The sequence below is a fragment of the Topomyia yanbarensis genome, chromosome 1 (genome assembly GCF_030247195.1).
Source record: "Topomyia yanbarensis strain Yona2022 chromosome 1, ASM3024719v1, whole genome shotgun sequence".
Lineage (NCBI taxonomy): Eukaryota > Metazoa > Arthropoda > Insecta > Diptera > Culicidae > Topomyia > Topomyia yanbarensis.
Genome location: NC_080670.1, coordinates 59,635,061 through 59,658,035, shown reverse-complemented (window position 1 = coordinate 59,658,035; position 22,975 = coordinate 59,635,061). Strand labels below are relative to the sequence as shown.

The window sequence follows — 22,975 nt, the reverse complement described above, 5'->3', positions numbered from 1 at the left end:
GCTGCACGGATACGCCGTACGAAGCGAGTCGGCTGTCGGAAAGTGTAAGGACAAAATCCTCTCGAGCCCAGCCAGCCACCCTTCAGCTAGTGACATCCCAGCGAAACCACTTTCGAATACCCACTGGATAGAAGAAGGAAAAAAAAACAACTTTCATTCACAAAGAACGAAAATAGAAGCAACTTCAAGACCTAGCGCGTCGATGGCGTCGTTGCATTCATGCAATTTTTTTTTCTTTCCTCCATCAAGAACAATGTTTGAGCCCGCGGGAACAGAGGCACCAGGTAGGACGGTAGGACACGATACGCATCACCAGTGGTTGTGCACAAAGTTAATTGTTTTGTCTACCATCTGCCTTCCGTCACTTACTTTGTGGACGAGTAAACAACACAGCCGCGCGGCGTAGACTTTGTGTCTAAGGACGAATGAAAGTGAAAGGATCTTTTGCCTCTTGTCGCAGCATGAATGTCAAGATTGCTCGTGACTGTCTGAATGACGCCCGCGCTGGTTACAAGACGGAAAAGGGGACGACGCATCCCTGTTTGATTGACACGTAGAAGAGAAGAGGAGCGATGCTGCCGTAGCCAATACCTGTGAACTGTTGTATACACTCAAGTTTTTTTTTACGCGGTTTTTTTTTGCGCGGTATTTTTTTACGCGGTTTTTTTTTACGCGGATTTTGAAATTTACGCGGTTTTCATTTACGCGGATTTTGAAATTTACGCGGTTTTCATTTACGCGGTTTTTGAAATTTACGCGGTTTTCATTTACGCGGTTTTTGAAATTTACGCGGTTTTCATTTACGCGGATTTTGGAATTTACGCGGTATCCATCAATGAGGTTCCCTTTATCGCGGATTCTTAAATTTAAGTGGTCTTCATTTACGCGCATTTTGAAATTTACGCGGTTTTCATTTACGCGGATTTTGAAATTTACGCGGTTTTCATTTACGCGGATTTTGAAATTTACGCGGTTTTCATTTACGCGGATTTTGAAATTTACGCGGTTTTCATTTACGCGGATTTTGAAATTTACGCGGTTTTCATTTACGCGGTTTTCATTTACGCGGCTCGTATCCCCCGCGTAAAAAAAACCTGAGTGTACTCCTACTCAGTCAGTGTGTACTGCGCTCTTCCACTCGAGTGGTTGCTTCTCGATTACATCCTGTGGCGCTACCGGGGATTATCGTGACAATCTGAAAGGGTCACGGCCACGATGATGGCAAACGTGACTGACGACTTCGCTGGGTTCGATATGGGGGTCGCTGTAGTAATTTGGAAAATGGAAGTCATTCAAGATTTCCCCTCCTATCTGATGGGAAATCTAAGCAAACTTGGGAAACGTACAACCCTTAATCGCCCAATCTTATAGGGAAATAAAAATACTTCACTTCTCAAAACATCTACATTTGAATGACGTACGCAACGACAATCATCAAAAATGATACTTACCCTTGCCTGCGTCGCGGTTCCGGTGCTGCTAGGCGCACTGCCGGCGCCGGTGCCGGTGCCGTTGTTTTGATTTGATCTATCACGTCTATTAACAGTCTTTAATCCTCTTAAAAGTCGCGCCAGGGTCGTGCGCTTTTTGCTCGTCTCACGACCGTCTGTTGGGAGAGTACGAAAAGAGAAAAAAAAGGAAAAAATCAATGCCGACACTCATTCGGATATTGGTAACATAGCCGCCACCGCTGCCTAGCCACCTCAGACGGTAGCGCATAGTGTGGCGGCTCTCCTAAATAGTGGGCTGGAAGCTCTATTATTTGACATTTATTGACACGCTTTGGGATGTGCTTCGTTCCGCATACCTCGTGCTCGAAGACTTTCGGGGACTGCCAGTAGTCGTAATTAATATTCTATTATTAGTTCCATGCTTTTCGCTGGTTCTTTCAACACAAATTGGAACCGCAAACCGGTAAGGCGGTAATTGAATATTCAATTAGGCCAATAAGTCTTAATAGCTTCCCCCTGCAATAAAACTCTAACGATTATGATGTCTGATTTAGGTCTAGAGAAGGTGCCAATGATCGGTAGGAGGATTTAGAGGTTATAATCGTCATCATAGCATCGATTGCTTCTGTTATTCATTTGCATGGTGACCTAAGAAGAAATTTGCTCTATTTACTTTGTCCATTTCCCTCTACAGTGGTCAGTAGATAACTAAAATTGATGATTAACGCCATTTTGAACTCTAAGGTGGGGGCATGCTGTTACCAAAGACAGTGAAAAACTGGTGGAAGAGAAAACCAGAGATGATCCTTATAATATAGAGATGAGTCAAAACTGAAGCCAAAAGTTCCAATCGAACCCAAAACAACGGTTCCATAGAAGCAATGTAAACAAATATGGCGAATTTAGGAAGTAACGGGTGTATTGTAGTAGTAGTATTGAGATATAAATAAAAAGAAATGTATGAAATTATGGTTACATACGATGAGTAAGACTTTATTTACATACAAATTAAATAGCTTTTATGATTCAAATAAAATACGAGTTAATTTAAACACAATAAAAAATTGAAAAGCCATTGATCGACTGTCATCAACTTCATTCTCGATAAATTTTCTCTAGTGCAACGAAAAACATATCCTACGACCCAGTAACGTAAATCAATACGTGTCCAATTGAATATTTTACGAAATATTTCAAAAGGGGAATTCATTAAAACCGACATTAAAACTACAAGTCACTTGTTGTTTACACATTGTTGCCAAAACTAGCAGACAAAACAACTTAGTAAACCATGCAGCCAAATTTACTGTTTTTTCTCTCCACTCCAACTCCACTTTAAAACATCGTCTTTGCAGCAAACAATCACTAGCTAATTTGATCCAGTCCTAACCACAATATTGAAACGGCTTCTGATTGGTAGTGTTGCCAATCCACAGCCTTCATAATATTTATGAAAGGTATGAAAAACAGTGCTGCTGGATCCGCTAAGGATTCTTTTCATACACATTAACATTTCATGCAAATTGAATACAAGTCTTGAATAACGATTTAGCTACGTGTATTATTAAGAGAGACAATATTAAAGATATAATTTCATTTTCGAATGCAGCTAGTTTTGTGAATTCATGGTTCAAGTGCGATCTTTGAGGTACAATTATGTTCATCAATTGTGAAAAGCATGCAAAAGTAATCTAGCAACTATGATCGTTTTTCGTCTTTATATTTAGTAGAGAAAATTAAGATCAAGAAGCCTGTTGCCATCTGTTCTCTTAGCTGAGAACTATCATCGATAGAAGTGTTCTTTAAATGGGGGTGATCAGTAAATAACGAAAATTGATGATTGACGTCATTTTGAATTCCAAGATGACGGCTTCCGGTTCCTACAAAACACTGCTCAAAACGGTATGCTCGAAAAAACTGTGGATAAATACCACAAAACAGTTCTCCAATCGAAAATCCTTACCTATAATTTCAAAATTATGTTGATTACAATACGGTTCCCACGTACGGAAGCATCAGGCATCAGGTTTCGGAAATTAGCTCCAAAGGATTTCTTCACTTTCCTTTTGATTTTTACCATTCTTGTCACTCTCATTGTCAGTCAGTTTGTCAGTTATTGTGCTGTCAATCAAATTCTCATTAGTAGAATTCGGCATCTCGTATACCAGTGGCAGGGTCATTAAAAACAAGCCTTAAATCCTACAGACTAATCTTTTGGTGTCCCTAAGCCGGAGTCAATCGTCAATTACTAACGACCCCCCTTCATATGACATCCATATTGATAATGATTAACCTGATTTTGAAGCAACCGAAAGCCGCCATCTTGGATAAGAAAATGGTGTCAATCATCTATTTCTGTTATCTATTGACCACTCCCTTTTATAATCACACCCATATTGATGTTAGAGATTTGCGATAACCGGAAGCCGCCATATTGGATTTCAAAATGGAACTAATCACATAGTTAATAAGGCAGAAATCACGATTTCTAGGGCATCGAACGAGTTAAGCTAATTAGCTAAATTTCATCGTCTACAGGTCGGAATAAGAATAACTAAGTACCAATAACCAACGTATTATTTTATTACCGCAAAAATGGGGTAATATTCTATACCTTTCTTGTCGTGAATATTTGATTGAAAGATTTTTGCACTAATTCTTATATGACTCACTTTTGCTTGAGATTGTGACAAATCTATCATTTTTGATCAACCAAAAAAGTCCCGTGACTTACCCGAGGTGCCTTGACTGAGATACCAAATTTTTAAGACACACACCAGACTGCTCAGAAAAGAAAGCAAAAAAGCCTACTATCCATAGGCTACATTTTCATCTTTTGCTTCAGCAGATTCTGCAGTCGATTCTTAGCGTACAGGACAGTACTAAGATTCACCTGGCACTTAGAATCTTTCCTGGCGGGGTTCGAACATTTGAGGACTGACTTATTAGAACAGCTCCATATCTTTCTAGACCGCCGCGCCAGGATCCACGAATTTTTGAACCAATTTTGAACAAAATCGAACAAGTCAAGCTATCGGACCAACATACATGAATTTTGTATCAGATTTTTCAACAATTTATGGTAGGAAGAACGACCACCTTGTTTTTAGTCTGAAGAGAAGGCGTTTTGGTCTCAGATTGCAAACGGCAATGACTATATTATAGTCAAAAATCGTGGTTTTGCCCTGAAGATTCGAAACGTTGGTATTAGACGAAATATAGTTATTGTCGTATGATATCCGTGACCAAAACGCCATCTCTTCTTATTTTTCAACAATCTTTATGGCGAGAAGCCATAACATTTTCGCACCAGGTGGCACTCTAGACATCCGGACATCACTAGAAATACTGAAATTCTAAAACTGTTAATATCAACTGGAACATGTCCACAAGAAGTACTTTAAGAAGCCGAATATACAACTTAAAATTTAAATAGTGTTGGGACCCTGTTTACGACGAAATTTGGAATTACAATTTTCTGGTTCAAAAATAACGTATTGGGTTTACTCGAATTCATCCGATTATTATAGAATGATTGATTGGATTTATTGAAAGAGGCTTTAAGCTAACCAGCCATCAGATGAAAAAAAATCTTGTCATGCAAAATTGTGACTGCGGTTGTAAAGTTTGCAAGGATACAAAAATACAATACCAGCGCCCTCATTAAGTTTGTCGTTGAAGTGTTACCTGTCCATCATCTGAAGCAGAGAAAAGTGGTGGGTCACAGGTGATTTGTGTTGGTAGTAGTTTCCATGAGAAAGGTTTTTGCCGGGTCGTTGGGAGTGTCTTGATTGTCGACTTGTCGACGATGGATATAAAACGGTACTCATTGGAGCGTAATGGACCTCCATTTCTTGCACAACAAGATTTACCAACTTCGAGGGCTGTGATCACGCATAATGATTTAAAGAATACGATGACCGAGGCATCTTCTGGTTTGCGGGAGATTGCAAGTGAAATTGCAGCCGCTTCAACCATATTGCGGGAAAGCGGAATATGAAGCCTAGCCCGACTTCGCACACTCATGTGCCAACTGCATCGATCAGCGCGGCCGTGTGGATGTGATTCCTGTAGTTGCCGTTGACTAACTGTTGATAGTTTACTATGGCTACGAGAGAAAGAGCATCGGTCCCTGTTGATTCGACGAGCCCGGTGTCAAACTTCAGTATGTTGTTAAACCAGAACTGCTTGCGGTCTCTGTGCAGTCTGTCCAAAGACGAAAGTTCGAAGTCCGTAAAGGTCCGATAGATCTACTTTACCGACTGAAGTTGAGCACACCGAGCAATCATCTCCGCCTGTTCTCTTGATGTAGCTGAGCGTCCGCTTAAGAACGACGACGGCAGCTGTCTGAGTCTGAGCTTCAATACAGACAGCTGCAACCGAAGTACCGGGTATCATATTTGAGGCATATCGTATGACACTGTCGTATAGTGGCGCAAGTGTGTCGATTCGACCGCTCAAATATAAGCACGCGATTTCAAACCCCCGCAAAATATCCGGGTGTTGACGAGAGCAAGACAAATGCTGATGCTTGTGTTTTTGTTCAATTTTGGGCGTCGATAGCTGATGATGTGGATTAGTCGTAGCCTACTTTTACAGCTCCTTTTGTTTTGTCAGAAGTGTGAGAGAAATGTACTTCTACGGTCGATATGCGTAGGATCTTTGGTTCTCGTCGGTAGGGAACGAAAGATTCTGCGAGCTGGGCCGGTGACCCGGTGAATAGGCCGCTTGGAACTTGCTTCTTAGGCACCGAACCTGGTTATTGACGACGCTGATAACAGTGTCATTGTATACACATTTTGACAATACTGGTCACAAAGAATTGTTGCTCATCAAGAGAAGAGTGACAACGAGGACTGACCCCTGGGGAATTCCGTTAGTTTCATTGGACGTACCTGACTGGCGACCGCCAATACAGGCTTCAAAACTACGGTTGCTGGAGTAGTTTTAAAATAACTGAGCAAGATTTCATAGTAACTTAGTTGTAGTCTCATTGATTTCGGAAACAAACTCGGTTCGTCTTCTCATGCCGTTGAGAGCATTGACTGCCATTTAGAATCCGGTGGTCTGTACGACAGGTGGCATTCTATCTAAAACCTCATCCAAGCTTTTCCTCTTATCTACCTCTATCATATTCCTGGCCTAGTTTCGTGGGCCATGAAAATTGGCCGATTTCATCTCACTGGCGGGGTAGACTTGCGAAGTGAGCGTAGTTCTCAATGGCGGGCTTTGCTTCCCGACTCGACTTTAGTGCATCAACAGTGAATCGCGCGTCTGAGCCACAATCAGTCCGAATTCATCTGTTAAGTAGGAATGATCAAGAGTAAGGGCGTCTTTGACAGATTACTTGTAGGTTGGCCAATCGGTAATCGGATTGAATAGCCAAAGAGAGCGTCGTGAGGTAACTGGAGCATATCTGTCGGCCAATATTCAGACGAGGGTACTGGAGATGATAGACAAATCCAGGGAGGAAGTTAAGGTCCCTCTGATGTAAGTGGCACTGTCGTTATTAAGAATCACAGCGTTGTCCCAGAGTACTATAAAGGAGCCCTGTAGAACTTGTATACTTCGCTCCTGATGTTCCGCACTTCCTGGGGAGGTATGAACATGAAAGGGCATTTGCTTGGGTAAGAAATTGTTCTCGTATCAGATTTGTGTCTAGTTCAAGGGGGTCAGATATGTGCTCTAGTTAAACGGGGTCGGCTGGATGAGACCCATGCTTATTTGTTGCAGAACAAGCGAGAGGGGTCGTTCTTTCCTGATACGACTTACTTGCAATTCAAGACATATCGGGTGAGTAGAATATTTTACCGAAGATGATTCTGGATAGTTCGATCCTCCTATTGGGTGTATTTGACCGAACTGCCTATATTCGCAAGTCAGTCCCATGTAGATAGGGAATCCCATAGAACATGGGACTGACTTGCGATTGTGAGTAGTGAAATAATGAGTAAATGTGAGTTTAAGACCTATGGTGACACCCAGTATCTTCGGTTCCTTTCCGAATGGGATGATTATTGCGGAGAGTACACTGGCCTGCTAATGATAACGTGTAGCTGCAGCATTGTGCCACGGTGGCTATTGTCAATACTACTGATTAAAACCATCTCCCGGCTACGTGGACGGCGTGTTGTAGCATAATTCTAATCATTTTGTGACATTTTCCAGTGATACCAAGGACTACGTCGACCGCCTAGACGAGAATGTAGACTCCTTCGGGCAACGTAGCAAATATTGGGTTAATACAATACAGGAATAGTATGTCGGCTAAGGCGGACCCTTGTGGGGCTCGGCTTTCCGTCAAGAAATGCTATGATTGCGTTCCTCCGATATTGATCCTATAGAATTGTTCGTTTAGGTAGTGGTTTATGAATCATTTTCGATTCCCAGAAGCTTTCCATTCACGCAGCTGTCGCAGAGCTCCTTCCTTCTTTCCTTCAAAATTCCCCATAAGCTGCGGAGATATGTTCCTATGCAGTAACCTTGCCTGAAAACGAATTGTCTATTGTCCAACCAACTGGTTGTCATCTATGTAATCCATAAGTCACCGGTACACCTTCCGCTCCAAAGTCTTGCCAATACACGATAAAACATTAATGGGACTGAAACCGTTGGTGAGACAATTGTTTTCGTAACCTTTCAGTATCCGTACTACTAGCGTCATCTTCCCAGATTTTGAGAAGTTTATCCCTTTCCATATCCCGTTGAGATTATTCAAAATCGCTCTTTTGGATTCGATTGGATCCTTGTTATCATACGATAGCAGAGCTCGTCGATATTCCGGTGGACATGCCGCTGGCCGCGGCTAGAACCATTACCAGTCCTCTTTCTGTAAAAAAATTGTTATCCTCGGGACCGGTGTCTGGTAGAACTCGTTGTTGTTTTTGCGCAAAAATGTCGCTGTTAGGTCTGCAGCATAGAACATCGCAGAGAAATGCTCTTCCATTGTTCTAGCAATTACTTTAGGGTTGATTGTTCTTCTTACATTCATCTCTATGAAGAAATTCGTTTTCCTTTTCTTACCAGATAATGCATCATCTTTCATAGCTCCGCGGTGAACGAGTCGGGAGGAAATTCCTCCAAATTCTATTCATTGTCTCCCCTATGACATTCCTGGACTAGTTATGAAGCCCTCGGAAATTCACGGCTCTTTTCTGTCATATGGGGGGTATGCTGGTTAGACTTTTTTAGGGATCTTAGTGCTTGACGATGAAATTATTCACTTTCAATTTCCAACTATGCTCAGCGCACTTGGATGATATTTATACGAAATATGATGACTTTGGCGATTTCTACAAGGTTCTGGTGCAACCCCTTCCGGCGTATATGCGTAGTCCCGATATATTGAGCGTTCCAGCTCTGCTTCGTAAGCCTACCTGTCCGTGAAATTTACTTATTTAGTGGTGGTTGAAGAAGATTCATTGTGTTCTATTAAAACCGGAACGTGACATCATCTATTGCGCGGACCACAAGAGAGAATCAGGAATGAACTAGAAGCACACTGTAAGATCGATTGCAGAAGTGAATTACCCTCTATAAAAGTAGGTCTACAGTCGTTCATAACCACACCGGTTGGTTTGTTCTATCACCATGTTGATTGGGTTGCAGAATCTACTCGTTCCCAACGACTTGTGGTGAGCGTTGAAGTATTCCATTATTGTGCGGGGTCGCCTAATTATTCCATTACCTTCACCATATTGATAGCAATATCGGTCACTACTTCTGGGATGTATATTAACCCGACTGCGCAGGGTCTCATACATCTTATTTACTCGGCAGCCACTAGCCTTTCCAAAGATCAACAAATTACAGATTCAAGTTTGAATGTTTAATCTCGTATGTCCATAATATGAAATTATTAATGTTTCCGCCTTATTAACATTTCTGTGCTATTATTTCTCTACAATATATCTTAATCCCATGTTTTGAATAAACAACAAACATCTTAATTGTGTTCCATAATTGCCATAAAATTCAATTTAATTTTGACTTCAATAATTCAATCAAGATTACGCGGCAATCGCCAAATGTGTTCGGAGCTTCGCCCACTCTCAACTCAACAGTAACCAAATCAATCTAAACACGTAGTCGAAAGGAAATCAACTCCAAATCTGTACTCACCTGTGGGTGGAAATTCGTAAAAGTATGCCGAACGTGGACTGAGACAGCTGAAACGAAACAGGAGGAAAAAACGAAAAGAGCATAAATCAAAAATATTTAGACTTAATTTCCAAACACACATGGAACGGTAATCAATTATTATGGTTTCCTAGCTGGCGGTGTCGGTTGGTCGGCAATGCGGACGAGGTCGTCGGCTGTCTGATGATTAAAATAATTGAAATATTATATCGATTGGCTTCCACCGCCATCGCCACCACCACCACGGCTGGTGGTTGGTAGTGGCAGTGTGGGAAGCAGTTAAATCAAAGAGAGAAAACGGCGGGCAAAAAAACTAATGAATCGCTTAACATGCAATCGAACAATCGTGATCGATTTCGTGGGCTTTCACGACTCGCGGAATCGGCTGTGTGGGAGAGCACCAATCAAATGGCCTGTCGACACCACCTGCACCTGAATGCGACAAGAACACTGACGGGGTGACATAGTTTTGAATTAATGCAAACAATGGAAATCAGTCGCAGCTGGGTTGGCGAATGGTGTGGCGGTTTCCTCAATTAATGTAGACAGAATAAACCGAGAGTGCGGCCCGAGCGGAAGCGGATTGGATTGGGTTAATTTTTTATTCAATGCGAAAGGAAAGTTAAGCAAACGATTCTATGAGTGCAAAAACGTTATTCATTTTATTTCACGAACCAACAGAACACAGAGGGACATAAATTTACTTTCGACGAACGGAAACTCTAGTGCTCTGAATATGCATCCTGGTGGTTTGGAGCCATTGGCAAAGTATTTCCAGTAAAATTGAGCTATATTTTGGCAAATTTGGCTTTGATATAGATTACTTGCCACTGAATTAGATCAGTGCTATTATCCATTCGATTGAGCCAATCGCCAATAATCTCTCAACCAAAAGAATGAGAAAAAGAAGTTCAGTGGTCGTACTTCGAGTACTCCGACACTTGAACAGCTATCAAGGAGCAAGCAACCCGAAATAACTATCAAAATGTGATTTAGAGCTTGAACTTAAACTTGTGCGACCACCCCTGGCTGCTACTCCGTTACCGATCGGGACTAGCTGAAGCTGCACAGGGAATCAGTAGATAATTATGCTTGGGATTAGCGAAACATCTTGCAATGGGCAACTCCTGGTAATCCAAATATGTTTCTGATCAATACCGGCGCCGGCCAGGCCCTAACGTAGATCGCGGAAGGAATGGTTAGTCCGATACTTGGTTTTGCTAGAGGCCGTATATACTACTGTGCACTCCACTAGTATCACAGGAGTAGGATATTTTTGTTAGTACAGTATAGAAGTTGGATATACTTCTTCTTTACCGACGCCAGAGAGGTGATTCCACTACCTGCACTAGATATCGATCCACCAATTTCATGGACCGGGGACCAACAGCTTTACTTCCCTTCCGAAGGAAGACGTGACCACAGATTTTTTCACCTCAGAAAAATCTCAACAACCTCGGCTGGAATCGAACCCAGGCCAACTGGAATGAGTGGTGATCACGCTTACCACTCAACCACCGGCGCCGTCTAACTATCAAAATGTGATTTAGAAAGCAAAAAATCGAAGAGGAAGAACAGTTATCGATAACGAAGCCCCTGTATAGGAGCTCTGGCGCGTCTAACAGACAATTGAACGAGATCGGTTGTTAATTTGAGAGCATTTCAATGACAAGTAATTACCATGCCCGGAGTGAAGTCAATCCAACTGTTTTTGAAAATAACGAAGGATTGAAAGACTACAATACGTTTATGTTGGAAGAACTTTGTCTCACCCAGATGAAATATGGTACCCAATGTTGAAATACCTTAAATATACTGCGAGTTAAAACCTTTGACTCATACAACATACGGTTTTCAGAATACTTCCCAGTAACACAGAAAACAAGAATCATTGTGCAAATACTTTCAGTACTGGTTACTGGTACTGGTTACTGAAAGTTAACATAAACAGGCGCCTACCATTCTATCAGCTAAACCAGCTATGCCGGAAGAGTATTCAAACGAATGGAAACCATCGCCTTATTGCAGCTCCTGGACACCGGAGCGTTCAGAAAGACACAGACAAAGAAGTCTGTACGTATATCGCATCACATGAAGAGACGCTTGCCGTTGCCAAGCGTTTAACAGATCACGTGGATATCCTGCTTTGAGGTCTATCCGAAACAATCGACCGTGTATGGTGAGAAGGTGTACCCAAACAGATTTTAACAGAGAAGCTTGGCTCAAGGTCCGGGGAATAACATTGGATTTGGGGCCTTATTCTTACAGCCACGTCACCAAGTGATTTCAAGTAAATTTCCTTGCAGCCACTAGGTGACGTGACTCTGTGAGCAGGGCCTCCGATTCTATCCGTCTGTCCGAGCAAATTCTCATGGCTTAAACACCATAAACCCCATGAATTACAAATTTTACAACCCCTAAACACCATAAATGCTCTTAATGACCAATATTGTTTTTACATCAGATCTACCGGACCATGGCGATGGTGTTTTCTTTGGTTGATCCCATTTCAAACAATATCAAAATACCATATGATAGGGGCGAATCTGAACCGTGAACATGGGGGTATTATGGGCTTATCGTTGACTCGGGTGTGTTGAACCTGGATTTCTGCCATTTGAAGCCGTGAATGCAGCGGCTATCAACAAACAACTGACAAGTTTTCCCAAAAGTACCATAAGCTATTTGAACTTGACGAAGAATTCATCGACAATATTTTCCAATAAAACCACAAAAAGACAGCTTAAAGTCGCTGAATTTTTGTACAGCGTAACAGACAGATGGGGATTGGTAGATTATCAAAAATGTACTGGGAAATCGGGGGAATCTAAAACGCAGGTGATAACCCAGAAAAATGCAGGGAAATTTTAAAGAATAACTAGAACGCTCATACAAAAACCTGCAGTCAGCTTCGGTCGATCTCTAGTAAGCGTGCAATTTTAGAGTCACTTGCCCTAGGAAGACTGAACACCAATATATGGTTGCCCGAATTGAATTCTCCTTACTGCGACTCCCTGCAGTAGGTCAACCTAAAGAATTTAAGCAGGATCGAACCTAGATACTCAAAGTCAGCCTCCAAAAGAGGCGAAGACTATTACTGGTCAGCAGCAATCATCTAAAACCTAATTACTTTCAGACAGTTCGCAGTGAAAAATCCCGCATATACAAACTGGTACTGGTAGTGTAGCCACTCGCCACCAGATGTAGTAAACAATCCGAAAGCGAAGCTTTTGTCACACTTTCAAAATCCGCCACACGGAAGACAGCGCCCGATCTGGAAACAGGCATCCTTCAAATCATTTCCCGAATATTACTTCGATATTCCGGGCACGTATACTTCTTCGTCCTGGTGTTTCTCTTGTGTGAATCCAGACAGACCCGTCAGCTTATCACTCGCTCTCCAAATTGGAAACAAAGCACTGACCAACTCGATCTGCTTGTATTGTTTAATTTCAACTTTCATCTCAGTTTGTACGGTTGGTGGACACGGTACCATGGTTCTCGGTTTCACTTCTTCGTTCTACCGAATCTCACGCGGCAGCAAAAAAATCCTTCTATCAGCCTCTTGCGTTCGATTGGCGACGTATCGTGTCATGTTTTTACAGTCTCTAGAGTCATCTTAGAAGGTTCCGGCAGCTGTTGGTCCAACATTACATCAAGTTCAACTATCGTCAACGTGAGTGATGTATATGTATAGGATTGCACCCACTTTTTTAGTTCTCATTGGTGTCTTTTTTCAACAGTTCGAATCCACCCCTCCTTCAATCATCCGCTCGAATAACATCGGAAGCTATATGAATCCCAAACATTCGTGTCTTATCAATCATGACTACCTTCAGCGGACTATGCTGCCTTCATAGACCATTACTCTTAGCTGTATCGGTAATGATCGTGACACTGACACTTACTGTTACGGTTAAGTACTTGAGCGGAAAAACCGAACAGTTCCCCCTTACATAGACCTATTGTAATTTTCCTGGGTGCTCTTTAGACAATGCTTAATCGTTCATCACGTTAAAGATCCTATAGTACCCTAATATGTCGCGTAAAGTCCCTCTGATTTCTTCAAGGAGCTGGAAATCCTTTACCAAAGATCAATGAACTCATCCTGGTTCTAGCGAGAGCTGAGCAATCTTATAGTATGTGTCAGGATGTTTCCTCCACTTTATTGCATTTCCTGCCGGCACTATCTTGCACCTTTACTAACTTGACCAAATGTGTTCAAAGAGAGCAATCTCTTAGTTAATAGATCAGTGATTACTTTTAGTTCGGGTTTACGCAAAGCGAGGAATTCTCCAGTCTTCCGCTTCGAGTATTGAAGAAACCGTATTGATTGAGAACAGAGTGGTAGCGTATCACAGTGTTTGCCTTTCATCACTTGCTCCCATTCATCGAACTTTTCCTTAAGTTTGCAAGGTCCAAATCTAAAGCATGGTTAAGGGCCTATGAAACAAGAAGCTGTTCGCCTAATAGCCAGCTCATTTCTTTTTATTTTCATGTGTGCTGATACTCACACCAAATTGAGCGTCTTTTTCTTTCCAAAACCTTCAGAATTTGCCGATAAACAAATTTAGACTCGAAGATAACCCAGCCTGGCTATCTGTCAAAATGACTGACGCCTTGCCCGTTAGCTTGTTTATAAGCAGACACTCTCTGGCACAGGTCTCAATTGTATATAAAAGACACAGGTCTCAATATCTGCTTAAAAGACTGACAGTGTAGAACCTAGAACCTTTTAGAACTAAGCAGTAAGAACCACAGCCTCCTGCTTCCACACCATAGTCTCTTTTTGAGCCATCAGTATAATATTCTACGGCACCTTCCGGGACCGACTACCCTAACGTTCGTTCATTTAGTTCGATTAGGTATTCCTCCGACGCCAGAGTCGATAAAGTGTGTCGCAATCGGTGTCAAAAATCCTCATGGTCACGTGAGGACTGCCCTCGGTGCGGATCCTTGCTGCACACACCATCATTAATGAGACCTCAAATGGACTAGATTCGGGAACATCTTCAACGGTGGAATGCTTTCGAATGTCTACTGCGCACTTCTGATTCAGGCTCCCGACTGGTTATCTGGTGAATCCGCGGGTGGTTCTTGCAAGTCGCAGTCGTCTCTCCGGGCATTCCCCAAATGTAACAGAACAACTGCTTCTCCTGCCTGGAGTTTTGTGAAACATGTCAAGTCCTCTGGCAATTCCAGCCAAGAGAAACCTGACCGTTGCCCACCCCTCAAAGTTGGCAAAAGAAACACGCTTCGATACAATCTCTGGAGCACAAACATTACATTTTTTTGTTCCGTTTATAGTCTTTAGGTTTTGGAACTTTCGGCTCTTTGTCGGGTTAGAAAAATTTCTAACCCTATATGCGGTGTTGGAAATGAACGTCAGGTAAGCTGGGCACAAGGTTATCGACTTACCAACTAAGCTATGCTCGCTCCTAAACATTACATTTCGTGAAATCCTCGAGAATGATTGTCTAGCTATTTTGAGAAAAGAAGGGACTAGGTGGCCTAAAAAAGTTTCGGAACCAGGCGACAATCTCGATGGCGAGGAAATCGTCAGTTCTTTACACACAATATAAAAGGCGCGACCGAAAACGAGAAAGTCCGCAAAACCAAGGATTTGAACAATGTTTTTTGCTAAGACACTTTTAACAAATGAACTTAACTAGAACAAAATCAATACTGCCAAACTAATGCTCAACTTCACCCGAGAAACTGTCCCAAAGATATCAAAACTGCAGAGCACATATCCAGAGAGCTAGAGCTTTTGTTTATCGAAAGCTGCATCCTGTCCCATCGTTCGTAACCTATTTACAGCCCTGGTCAAGCGATACGCAATGTTCTCATAATACCATGGGTTCAAACACCATATAGCCCCTTAAAAAGACCGCGTACTGCTATACAAGACCGATGCCGGTCAGAAAAGGGTTCCGATTACCGCTGGAGTCCCGCAGGGCTCGATCCTAGGCCCGGTGCTATGGAACCTCATGTATGACGGGGTTCTGAGACTGAAGTTCCCTCCTGGGGTCAACTTTGGAGGTCTACGGGGAGTCAATCCCTGAGGTAGAACTAACCGCAGAACACGCGATCAACACGGTGGAGGAATGGATGAGCGCGAGAGGCCTGGAGCTCGCTCATCATAAGACGGAGGTAGTTATCGTCAACTACCGCAAGTCGGCACAACATACAGTTATCCATGTGGGAGAAGTCGTGATCACCTCACAGCGGAGTCTGAAATCTCTCGGAGTCATTATAGACGACAAGCTGACCTTCGGCAGCCACGTTGACTATACATGCAAGAGAGCGTCGACTGCTGTTGCGGCTCTATCGAGGATGATGTCCAACAGCTCAAAGGTGTGCACCAGTAGACGTAGGTTACTGGCGGGTGTTGCCGTATCTATCCTCAGGTACGGCGGTCCGGCATGATCAAGAGCACTGAGGGTAACCAGTTACCTACAGAAACTGGAGAGCACCTACCGCGTGATGTGCCTCAGAGTGATATCTGCCTACCGCACGGTATCACACGATGCATCCTGCGTGATAGCGAGCATGATGCCAGTCGGGCTGATCATTCGGGAAGATGAGGAGTGTTTCGAGCTACGTGGAAATAGAGGAGCCCGCGAGCGCACCAGGGTGACCTCGGTCGCCAGATGGCAGCGTGAGTGGGATAACTCCTCGAAAGGTAGGTGGACTCACCGGCTGATACGTAACATATCGAGCTGGGTGGGAAGACCCCATGGGGAAGTTCACTTCCATCTGACACAGTTCCTGTCAGGCCATGGCTGTTTCCGACAGTACCTCCACAGGTTCGGGCACGCGGAGGCCCCAGTCTACCCGGACTGCCCAGGTGTAGACGAAACTGCCGAACACATACTGTTCGTATGTCCTCGTTTCGACGTCGAAAGAAGAGCAATGCTTGACGTCTGTGGCTGGGACACAACCCCTGATACCCTTATTCAGCGGATGTGTCAATCGGTGGAGAAGTGGAACGCAGTCTCGGCTGCAATTACCCAGATTGCCAGTAGGCTACAGGTAATTTGGCGCACCGAGCAACAGACGCTGGGCACGACTAACTAGTGATTGGTTAGTTGGAGCGAAAAAGGCCGAGCGCAAAAAAGTGAGTGAATGGTCTGTCCATGCTGAGGCAGGTTTGGCGCAGCGACTGGCAACCGCGTAAGGGGTAAACCCAGCCACCCCGAAGCAAGGCAGAAGAGCGAGTGTATAGGCGTATAAGTGGACTGCCTCATGCCAAGATGAGAGGGTCGTAGTGTAGTATGTTGGGACTTAGCTATCGATGCCTCATGGCGTGGCAGAGGAGTGAAAGGGTGAGCATCCAAGTCAGTCTCACACGGTATGTTAAGGGTGAGCACAAAAGTCAGCCTCGCATGGTATGTCAGAAGTGGGGCCTAAGAAAAATGTCCCACATGGGATGCCAGGAGTAGCGATAGGGGTATAATAGTGTGGTACGATCGAGAGTCAACCAGGTGATAGGGTGAGCATCCAAGTCAGCCTCACATGGTATGTTAGAGGCGAGCACAAAAGTAAGCCTAGCAAGGAATGAAAAAGGTGAGCACACGAGTCAGCCTTGCAAGGAACGAAAAAGGTGAGCACAAAAGTCAGCCTCATGTGGGAGTGTTTGAGAGTGAATCAAAGTGCGATTGAGAGAGCACCCAAGTAAGCCTCATACAGGACGTATGAACGCGTGAGTGAGAGTGAATGAGTACATTTAGTACAGCCATCCCCCCAGAAGTAATACCGAGAGGTAGTTCCTGGGAGGAATGATGGCGGAGCCCAATGGAGTTTAGTCGGTATTAATGGCTAGTCACCATTCGAGCCCGACACGCCCCCAGTGCACCCCGTGTGGTAGATTGGACCCTACTAATAGCACGTGTACTGGGCTAGGACGTAAAGGTCTTCTTTATTGTAATAAAAAAAACACCTCCAGTACACCCCGTGTGGTAGGTTGGCATCTACTAATAGTACGTGTACTGGGCTAGTACGTAAATGTATTCTCCATTGTAAAAAAAAGGGTAACAATTTGCACTGGGTGGAAATATACCCTTTTTGTGTTTACACTCCGTAGAGTGTATTTGTTTACTTAAAGTTATGCACAACGCTTTTCGATACCGTTCACATTTAGTTTGTAAATTTTTGTATAGTTTCGCGTTTATGGACGGTTTTGTGCGTGCAGATAGGTGTATTAATTTTTGTTGTCCAATTGTAGATAAATAATATAGGGATTAGTTAGGTCATCGATCTCCTTTTACTGTTCAATTGGTTGTTGGATATGTAGCTGTGCACCGAGGTGGTTTGCCGGTTTTGTTTTGGTCGGGTGGAAGGCGGTCATCGCAGTGATAGTTGAGATAAAGACAGACCACAGTGAAGAGAGCACGTCCTCGATACGCAGTTTCGCGACAGTTGACCGCCACACCCACAAATTTGTGAAGTGCGCGTGTGTGACAGAAGGATACCTGTCAAAAGTGCCGGCCCGTGGTTTGGACGCTCGTGAGACTTGTGGTGCCGAATCGCTGCCAAGGGAAGCTCTCCCTGTAGAAGATAAATCGAACGAGCCTTGGTCTCCTCTGCAGCTAACAGTCAAAGAGAGGGAATCAAGTAGGACGACGGTGTCTTCCGGAATTCCTTGCGGGAGCAAGGGAATCCGGTGATTCGTCACCCACGTCGCTAGGAAGGTTCCAACAAAAGAGCAAAGCTCACCTCCCTAGCTAATTGTTAAGGATCGCTGCCGGAGCAGCCATCGTAAATAGCGAGAACTCGGTCGTTGTTGTCCCGGCCGGTCAGAGGAAACCGCCTGCCTTTTCGCCCACAGCAATGAGTCACCAGCAGCAGCAACAGTGAAGTGGAGAGTTGGAGGACAATAAAGTCGATAAATTGTAATTGATTTTGTTTGTTTACCTTTTTTGTAGTGTGTTATGAAAATCTGAAAGTCTTGGTAGAAGCACCTAGGCCGCCCTGAAAAGAAGGGTCCGCCAGGCAATCTGAACCCGATTAGTGGGAAAACCGCTACTTACACATTGGCAGGGGCCAATTCAGCCATCCGCGCGCTACGGGCCTGAGTACTTGCACCTACGAAGCTGCCCTTTTGGGTGTAGATGGTTTTTAAAATTTTTGTTCCATGAGTTATGAATTGCATAGCCAAGTAGGAGGTAATAGGCCTTCTGACCCGTATCCTCACCACAAAAAAGGCAATTAGGCATACCCGGGAAGAAGTATCAGATGTACCAGATTATACTTCCCCGAATTGCATTTTGAAATGGCTTGACTCGAACCGAAATAGAAAGTAGACTGCAATAAGAAAGTTAGCATTGCAAAAAATTCATTCCCAAAACGTTTTGTGAGATCGATAGTTACCCTTGCAGATCTTCAGACAAGTACTTCCATGAGTTCTTGCAAGCCCATACCCTGAACTTCACAAACTTGAACTTCCACAAGATGAATAGTGCACGTAAATTTCCATACCTGGGAGTTGCTGCACAATTTAGAAATAAAATCTATACTTTATGTAACTCAATACGGTGACCTTATACGGATATTTTCACGTATAGCGTACACGACCTACACACTTATTTTTTTCTGCCGATTGGCAGCATTTTTTGCAACTTCTGCCAAGATTTGAATAGCCGAGCACTCGGCATATCCATTTTTCGCGGGGCCTGCTAGAATTGTTTACTGAGGCTACAAAAAATCGCTGAAAATCAGCAAACTAATGACACTAAACATTTACTGATTACTCGGCTGTACGGGAAATTACTGAGCTCAACTAAGTGTGTACCTGATGAGCCATCGTTATACTTGTAGATATTATGCCCTATATTATGCGGAATTCTTAGAAGATCTAAAACATTGACATATCTGTAGAGGACTATAAACCTAATATTAAAAACTAATTAATGATGATAGTTCTACAAATTTACTTCGGTATTTCGCAAAAAAATGTAAAAAATGTCACGTTTAATGAATTTCCTACGAACAAGACTTCGTAAACGGATTATTCAGTATAAAGTGAATGATGTATGTTAAAAGTGTCGTAACGCTATTGTTTGGAACAAATTTGCATCCTATCTTTTGGGCGTTAGGCACCAATAACTTATTGTATAGTAGCAAATTTTTCATCACTTAAAAATAATTCACGCACCGACGACAATCCATTCCCCCGGCTGCGTACTGAACCGAATCCCAACCTCGTATCGACCTGACAAAAATCCAACCCGTCCTTTTTTTTTCCTTCCAGGACCATTGAAATAACAACTGCATGAACAATAATAATATTTCCACAACAAAACATCCACACGGTAATAAAATATGAATAATTTATTGAAATTTAATCGATACTGTCCCCAGCAGACAACAAAAAATTACAGAGCATATTACCGGGCAACACGGATCCGATTCCCGGAACTCGTCGCGTAACCAGCTGCTAATGGCTACCTCCTCACCTGCACCGGGCGGTCGGCGCGCGGTTTCATTGACTATTTATTCGATGGCTCCTTTTTGTGGGGGGTGGCTGTTGTTTAAAAACATACACCGACAAACCGAACTGGCCGCTGACTTGTGGGCTCCCATTTTCGGTGGTAACCGGAAACCGGCCGAACCGGCACGGAAGCAAATTCTCACATATTTTCACGTCCGCGAGGTGCGAGCCGGCGCGGCCGGCGGACTCAACAGTTATCCCCTCGGCTGAGATGACGCGCGCGGAACCAGGCGGAATGAGGAAGGCTAAAGTGCAGGTCAAAGCTATAAATTAAGAACCAAAGGACAAAAAGTGATCAACCGAGGGAAAATTTATCGATGTTTTATGCCGGTTAGTCGGTTGTGTGTTTGGTTGGCTAACTACGGTATGGTCGGGCGCATGAATGCTACAGCGGAAGCATTTCGCTCGTTTGATCCGTAGACACCCGTACGAATTTACGCCCGGCCACAGACACTGCGGCCAGATACGGCAGTGCACGCACAACACCAGTGCGACTGTTTGGACTTGAAATGTGAACAATTTGCGATGAAATTAGAACCGAAGTCCCGCTGTGCGTGGTGAGTTTGGTTGCCGATGATGTACGGCAGTAGGTTTGCTATTACGTGGCTTTTACGGTGACTAGTTGCAGGAGCGTTGCTAGAACCTGATGACGAGTTATTGCGTGCTATGGATCTCTATGATTCTAAATTTTCATTGCATTAATTCTAAATGAAAGAAATATTAATTCAAATTTGGGATTAATACATACAGAATCATTATCTCACGATAGAAATAAATGATCGAAGGAACTCAAGCAATACCCTGCTACAACACCGACCATGCCAGACACCGCTGATTCTGCTATGTGCTTGCTATCAGACAGCTGACGACCTTACCGAACACCCTCCGCTTTTCCATCTACAGAACTGGACTTACCTTTGCTGTACGGCAGCACTGTTCGCAGGTACATTGGTGGAGGTTTGTGATTGTTGCTGTTGGTTTTGCTGGGACTGTGGTTGTTGTTGTTGTTGCTGTTGCTGCTGTTGCTGCTGCTGCTGAAGCGTCGTTCTGCCGACCCTTGGGGCAAACACACCGTAGCCGAAGCCATAAATTTCGTCCTCCTCCTTATCGGACAGACAGCTGGATGGCTGCAAGAATACACGAGAAATAGGTACAAAATGAATTAGACACTATGTCGGTAGATGTCCGTCGATAGCAACGGAGACACTCTAGCCATCTGTAGCATAGCATATGTATATGTGATCATGTGATGGACTACACTCGATTACCTAACAGGATACTTTTGCTTCTTCTTTCTATCCCCACGAGTGCCGCTTTCTATCAGTTTAGGAGACAGCACGGTGCCGAATTGGAACATTTGAACAAAGAGTCAACCACGTTGAATAAAAATCCCGATTAATTCGTGAATTAAGCTTAAAAATCCAACTTTCCCGTTTCTACAACAAACAACAAATTAAATCCTGCTCGCCTGAGGGTGGGGAAAGCAAACAGAAGTAAGCGAAAGACAAAAACAGAAACCGACGACGACGACGAGGGCCGACGCATGGTAGGGCGGAAAATAAGTTTAATCTCTGCCCTGTATGTTCACATATTTATTTGCAATTTAATTATAGCAATTAAACGTTCGCCGTCTACTTTTTTGGTCTTTTGTTTAAGCTTTTTATCGTTGCGAATGTCGTTCCTGTTGTTCAACTGCGCCGATGGTGGTGGTAGTGGTGGTGGTGGGATTGAGGAAGACTCGTCGGAGCCGACTGTGAAGCGATGGTGTTGTTCTTTTGCCGTATTCTTGTTATACAAGGCGCTCTTTGATCCTATTTTACCGAGATGAACATCTCTTGTACCGAACGGACTCGGAACGAGCGACAGGAAGGGTTCTACGCGTCAAATTGAATGAGATTTTTATGACGGTTTCCAACTAGTTAGTTGGTAAGGTTTACGTAGGAATTAAATTTAGTAAGATGCAGTTAACAGTGTAGCGACAATAAAATTAGAGAATTTTAACAAGCTTTAAACTATCACTGTTATGAAATAAAGAGTGTCCCGCATCAAATTCTGTAGAAAACAGCCCATTGGGTATATTCTCTTGAAAATTTGGGTAGAAGTAGTTTAGAGTGTATTGTTTACACTGTATTTTATCGCTGTCAGTTTTTCGAAAATTGGAAAAAGAGCGTCACCTGAAAGCATCGTCGAGAATTGATTTTGCGCAAGGACCTGGAAAATCCTCAACTGTCTCATCCGGACATTGGAAAACAACTCGAAATCGTGCAGTCAACGGTGTGTCGTGTGATTAAACGATACTACCAAACTCTGATCATCGAACGGAAAAAGAATGGTCAGATTAGAAGTTTTATTAGTGATCAGGATCATCAGCGTAAAGAGAAAGCGTTTAAGCGGAATCCCAATGCTTCAGTCAGGGATGTGGCCAAAAAGTTCAATCTGTCCAAGTCTTTCGTTCAGAGATCCAAGGACCGAGAGGGAATGCATATGTATAAAGTGCAGAGGGCTCCAAGTCGTGACGAACGGCAAAATACGGTGAGAAAGTCACGGACCCGGAAACTGTACACCCAGATGCTGACGAAGCTTCATTGTCTCATCATAGATGATGAGACTTACGTCAAGGCGGACTTGCAGTAGCTTCCGGGCTACTTTTCTCCTCCACCCAGCGCAAGTTTGATGTTCCGGAGGAAGTAAGAAAGCGGATACTTTCAAAATTTGCCAATAAATACATGATTTTGCAAGCGATCTGCGCACGTGGCAAATGGAGTACGCCGTTCGTGACTACCAGGACTGTAAACGGGGAGATCTATCTCAAGGAGTATCTGTAGAAGCGTCTGCTTCCTCTGTTGAAGCAACAGAAATATAGCTCCGTGCCACTATTTAAATGTTGCCCTGG

At 43.5% G+C, this 22,975-nt stretch overlaps 1 protein-coding gene across 3 annotated transcripts in view; it reads right to left on the bottom strand.

The window, feature by feature from the left end:
- LOC131677719 (sterile alpha motif domain-containing protein 5) overlaps positions 1-22,975 on the bottom strand; it is a 668,233-nt gene that overhangs the window by 151,863 nt on the left and 493,395 nt on the right. For all 3 annotated transcript variants that reach the window (XR_009303417.1, XM_058957719.1, XM_058957720.1), the window contains 3 exons: positions 20,998-21,209; positions 9,573-9,619; positions 1,452-1,606 (listed from right to left, as the gene is read on the bottom strand). Coding sequence is in view for 2 of the 3 variants with exons in the window: in XM_058957719.1 (XP_058813702.1) it covers positions 1,452-1,606; positions 9,573-9,619; positions 20,998-21,209 (414 nt within the window). In the remaining variant the exon portion in view is untranslated. The remainder of the gene's footprint in view (positions 1-1,451; positions 1,607-9,572; positions 9,620-20,997; positions 21,210-22,975) is intronic.